Consider the following 5,075-nt stretch of genomic DNA (forward strand, 5'->3'; position numbering starts at 1 on the left):
TTGCATGTATGCATTTAGAATTTACAGAAGTTTTTCCCTCTTAAATGGAGATGTTTATAATACCAGCTGACATCTCAGTTGACACTGTAATCCTGAGCACAAGGGTTGATCAATAAAAGTTTTATGGCTACGAGATAATTGTGGATGAGACAGAGGTGATTCTGTTTGTTTTCTATCTTTGCTAATAATAAATAAGAATATTCCTGTCTCAGAGACATATTTATTAGAATTTTTAAAGCGCTTGGTATAAAAATATATCTTTGAGATACAAGATTGAGAATTTATTGCTGCACGCCTCCCTTCTGTGAACACAAAGATGTGGTACTATCGTGCAGTAAAATATGCAAGTCCTCTGGATAAAATAAGTTTTTTAATAGTTGATATTCCTATTCTCTTTATCAAGTGCCCAGAAAAAACTCTTAGCTCTTATATAATTTCACCTTTGCTCCCTTTCCTCAATATACACTTGACTTACCCTGATTAATTTTAATACTGTTAATAACCTTGCTAGTGCCTCAGTGGCCCTGTGCAAGAGAAAAATACAGTGATAGAGTGTCACGAGGGAAGGATCTGTGACTGTGAATCATGGCTCTATCATCTATCAGTTTCTACAGCCAGAAACTGACTCTGGCTGGGCTGGGACCCTTGGGAGGGAGCCAGAGCTCTGCCCTGACCTTCTTCACTTGTGTGTGGGATAGCAGTAAGCAGGCAGCTCTGCTTTTCTTTCCCATTTGAAGAATGGAGTTAGTAGGATGGCTGATTAGAGAGATTGTTTGGGATTCAGTCTCTTTCAAAGCTGTTTAGGCCGGAAGTGCTATCTGTTTCTTGACGATTATTTTTTTTTTTCTTTAAATATTGTCACAACTCTGGAGTGATGTAAGACCTTTTACCTTAGGACCTTGAAATATCTTTAAAGCATCAGTTCCAGCATTCTGATGAGTGAGTTAATACTGTTTCCCGTATTTTACAAATTGGTAAATGAGGCAATGGAAAATGAAAATTAAAAAATTTCTACGACTTCACAGAAACTTGATATATATTCCTTCACAGTGATTAACTCATATGTATTTTGTGTCCCAGACACTTGCCAATGACTTTCTGAAAATCACAGCAAAAAGATTAGCAAGTCTTCTGTGTCTTTAGCATATTGATGTTTCTGACTGGCCAGCTTGGAGCCTCTTAATTCTTTTCTGTCATTTAGCAATGATTGTGTTTAGTAATGATTGTTTCTTTGAAGAAAGTAAAAATTTGGGCAAAGAACTGGGTGTTCCTAATGATACATTTCTGACACTTGTTTCTTTAACTTTTGCCAGGATTTTAAATGTCTTTGGCCTAGTTTTCTGTTATGTACAATAATTTGTCTTCCTTGAGGAGTTAATGACATTATTTAATATTTCCTCACAGCTCTGGAAATAGGATCTTTCTAAATCTACTACTAATAAATAATAAAAAAACCCAAAACTCATGAGCTGGGCATAAAAATCTAAATGCTTCTCACAGGAAACTCATTGCCTTTATTTGAGTGCAAGTGCAGTGTGATATCGTGGAGGTTATTCTTTGGATCCTAGTTCTGAAGGACATATACCCTAATGCATTAACAGCCCCATCTGATGTAGGAACATGGTTTTGGGTTAAGGAATGGAAAAGTCAATTGATTAGATTTTTCAAATCAAGAAGTTAACTGTCATGCCAATTTTTTTCCTGTATGTTTGGTAATTTCTTATGAAAATATACAAATAAAAAAGTGTTTTTGTGAAGGAGTTTGTGTATTCCTACTTCTTTCTTAAGTAGGAATAGAAAGCTACAGAACAAACAAGGATGGGACTCTTCCCTCAGCATTCATTCTGCGGGCAGAGGTTTTGCATGTGTCCTTCCACTCTAAAATGCACTAATGTCACTTTTAGGATAGATGGGGTTCACAGGCTGCTTTTCACAAATGTGAGAAGCCCTTCGGTTCCTGATAAACAATTTCTATTCAGGGACCTGTAGTGACTGTGTAGTGGAAGCTGGATGCTATTTGTCCAGTGGAAGCTGGATCCTAAACTAAGACTCAAGCTTTTCTTTGAATTAAAAAAAAAAAAAGATAAAATAATCCAACCTCACCTGTGTTGTCTGCCTTAAATGTGAGTCTGTCTTTGTTTTTGCAGCTCCATTTTGCTTGAAACTTTATCAGGAGATTTTGCAGTCTTATAATGGGGCTTTGCTATGGACTTTCCTGAAACCTTTACTACATGGGAAGATACTGTACAATTCAAACATCAACATGATTGACCTGGTGATGCAGAAGGTGAGTATCAAAAGAAACACTATTTCTGTTTATTGATTTTGTCTTTGTACTTGATTTTAAAGGTCCACTTGTTTCAGGGTAGATAGAAACAATTGGATAATTGCCTTTCAGCAAACTGGATCCACCCTGCCCCCTGAGTTTTCACCTTGTTCCCACTTTAAGCTTAATATTTCTCTTAACTTTTATCCTCCTTGTTGCAGTGGTTTCACCTCAGTGTGAAAAGCAGAATTTTGTTCTTAAGTCCCTTAAACCTTGCATAGAAAGATCAAAAAGAACACATTAGCAGAAGTGTCAACTGAATCATGCTGTATTAAGGTGCAGGATATATGGATTCCAAGTGAGCTTTTGTCCTCAACATTTTATTATGATGGGAACTCTAATGGGGCAGCATAGGGAACTGAGGGGATGAGACGACCCAGGAACAAAAGCCTGTTCTGATGGAGTCACTGAGCTGCGTTTGAAAAACCTAACAACCTAAAGTACATCCTTCCTGATCGTGTTTCTAACATTAGTAATATGAATGATCAGTAGTAGCTGAGCTGCCATATTTGTGAACACTGTTGATTTGATATTATTCAACAGTTTTACTGTCTCTGCAGTTTTAGTATGGTAGGTGCTCTGTCTGGAGCATGATTATCTGCAATCATATGTTTGCTTATGACTAGCTTTGAGGCACTTCTGTAAGAGGAGGGATGATGACTTATTTTAAGTACACATTAGAGTTCTGTGCAAATTTTGCATTTATCTTGCAAAAATATGACTTTTACCCTGGAATATTACTTATTGCAAGAATGATAACTTAGGATAATTTAAAATCTGGAAAAAGGCATTACTGCTTGTAAGTGGTACACAAAGAGACTGTAGTAACTTTAAAAGTGAAGGTAACTATTTTCCACGTAAATGGAGTACAGCATGGTATTCTGACTCATGCTCTAAAAAGACAGTAAAAAATCCCTAAGCCAAAAAGCACATACTAGGTAGCAGATAGTAGGTTATAGTTTCTGTTGTGAAATGGAAATAAGTTTTCAGTGATTTTTGCAGTGAAATAACTTAATTTGGGCAACAGATTATCTCTCTGGAGTTGAGTATAATTAATTTAAAATTATTAGTCAGCTAAAAATGAAGCTGTTCTTGATGCTTAATAGATGGAAATTCTATAACGAATGAGTTGTAAGAAATGATAAAAATTCCGGATCGTTTTGAATACTTAATTATATTCTGTGTTACAGTGACATTTAGAATAATGCACTTAAGACATTTACACATTATTTTGCGAATTAATATGCCAAACCCACATTCTTAAAAGCATTTGTAAGAAAGATAAATCTCCTGACATATGTTGTGTTCCCCTAAAGATCTTTTAGTGAAATCCTGACTGAGTAATACAGTTCAGGATGAAGTTTGTTTGATTGTTTTTTTAATGCTCTGGAACAATACAAAGATTCTGGTAGATGCCTCTAGCACAATGTCTCATTCTCACTATGTATTCTCAGGCTTATGAAAGTTCCATAAGTTTATTCAGGAATCTGTGTGTAAATACAACCCCACCCTTCCCCCAAACCTGTAGATTTAACAAGCAATTGTGGATGTATATCTGTTTATGTGTAAATATGAAAGTAGTAAGAAAGATTCTCCAACAATTTTTTAATTTGTTGTGTTACAGAAGGCTATCAGCTATTGCTTGACTTGATTCTGAACAAAATTTAAATGCAAAGTATTGTTCCAGGTATATCGAACACAGCTACTAAAAACTGACCCTATCGCCCTTACACAGACCAAATCTACTACTGACATAGGAACAGAAGTTCAAATTTCCTTTAGACTATGTGACAAGATGCTGGCTATTTACTAGAAGAAAAAAGTAGAGGATTAAACCTAAAAAGAACATTGATGTTTGTATACTAAGATGTATTCTGTAAGTTTTTTCACATGGACTATTTTGTTTCGAGACTGTGTAATTGACCATTCTTAGATAAATTGTGAGGTTGCTGGTTTTAGTTTCTAAGAATTCAACAGTTCTACTGTGTAGAACAACAGTGACCATCACAGATACAGGCTGCAGTACTGACTGAGAGCAAAAAGGTTCAGTGACAACCACCACCCAGAAGTTCAAAGACCACGTGTGATGTCTTTGATCCTTGCTTTCGCAACTGAACTTTTTGCCACTGATGAGCTGATCTTATGAAAGTATTTCTTATTTCAAAAGATTCTCAGAGTTGATCTTATGTTCAGGCAATCACATTAGGACAACTTTGTGGTATTTCTTTGTAATTGGAACAGTCAGGAAAAAAAAATAATAAATGTAGCAAGACAACTGAGAAACGAAAGAAAGAAAACAAGTCTAGCAAATCCATTAATTTCAGTTTCCTGTCTTTTTGTTTAGTATAATTAGAAAAAATGATAACGAGTTGAGTAAGTTCGTACTCAAAACTTACATTTCCTGCCTGGCTTTGCATAAGCACACTTGACTTGTCAGCCTGTTAAAAGATGTCATTATAAAAGCAGTTCAATAAGTTCAAAATACCATTTTTATTTATTCTTAGATCAGGAAGAGGCTTAGACATATTAAACGCAGGCAGGACTGTAGTTGATATTGAAGACAGTAATTTTAATCAAAGGCAGTATCCAGCCTAGGTGTTACAAAGAATTTTTGTTTTAATGGATCTTCATTGATTAGGAAGAAACGAACTTGAAGAGAATTTCTATTAAACATCAAAGTGCATCTGGCCATCAGCATGCAAACTTACAGGAGTTGCTTTACCATGTAAGATTAAACATTCATCTTTTC

The 5,075-nt window shown here is 35.4% G+C and overlaps 1 protein-coding gene across 1 annotated transcript in view; it reads left to right on the forward strand.

The window, feature by feature from the left end:
* ABCA13 (ATP-binding cassette, sub-family A (ABC1), member 13) overlaps nt 1-5,075 on the forward strand; it is a 207,582-nt gene that overhangs the window by 74,716 nt on the left and 127,791 nt on the right. Inside the window, exons 26-27 of the mRNA XM_009883803.1 lie at nt 512-578; nt 2,148-2,287. Coding sequence (XP_009882105.1) covers nt 512-578; nt 2,148-2,287 — 207 coding nt within the window. The remainder of the gene's footprint in view (nt 1-511; nt 579-2,147; nt 2,288-5,075) is intronic.

The sequence above is a fragment of the Charadrius vociferus genome, unplaced genomic scaffold, assembly GCF_000708025.1.
Source record: "Charadrius vociferus isolate BGI_N301 unplaced genomic scaffold, ASM70802v2 scaffold103, whole genome shotgun sequence".
NCBI classification, from domain to species: Eukaryota; Metazoa; Chordata; class Aves; order Charadriiformes; family Charadriidae; genus Charadrius; species Charadrius vociferus.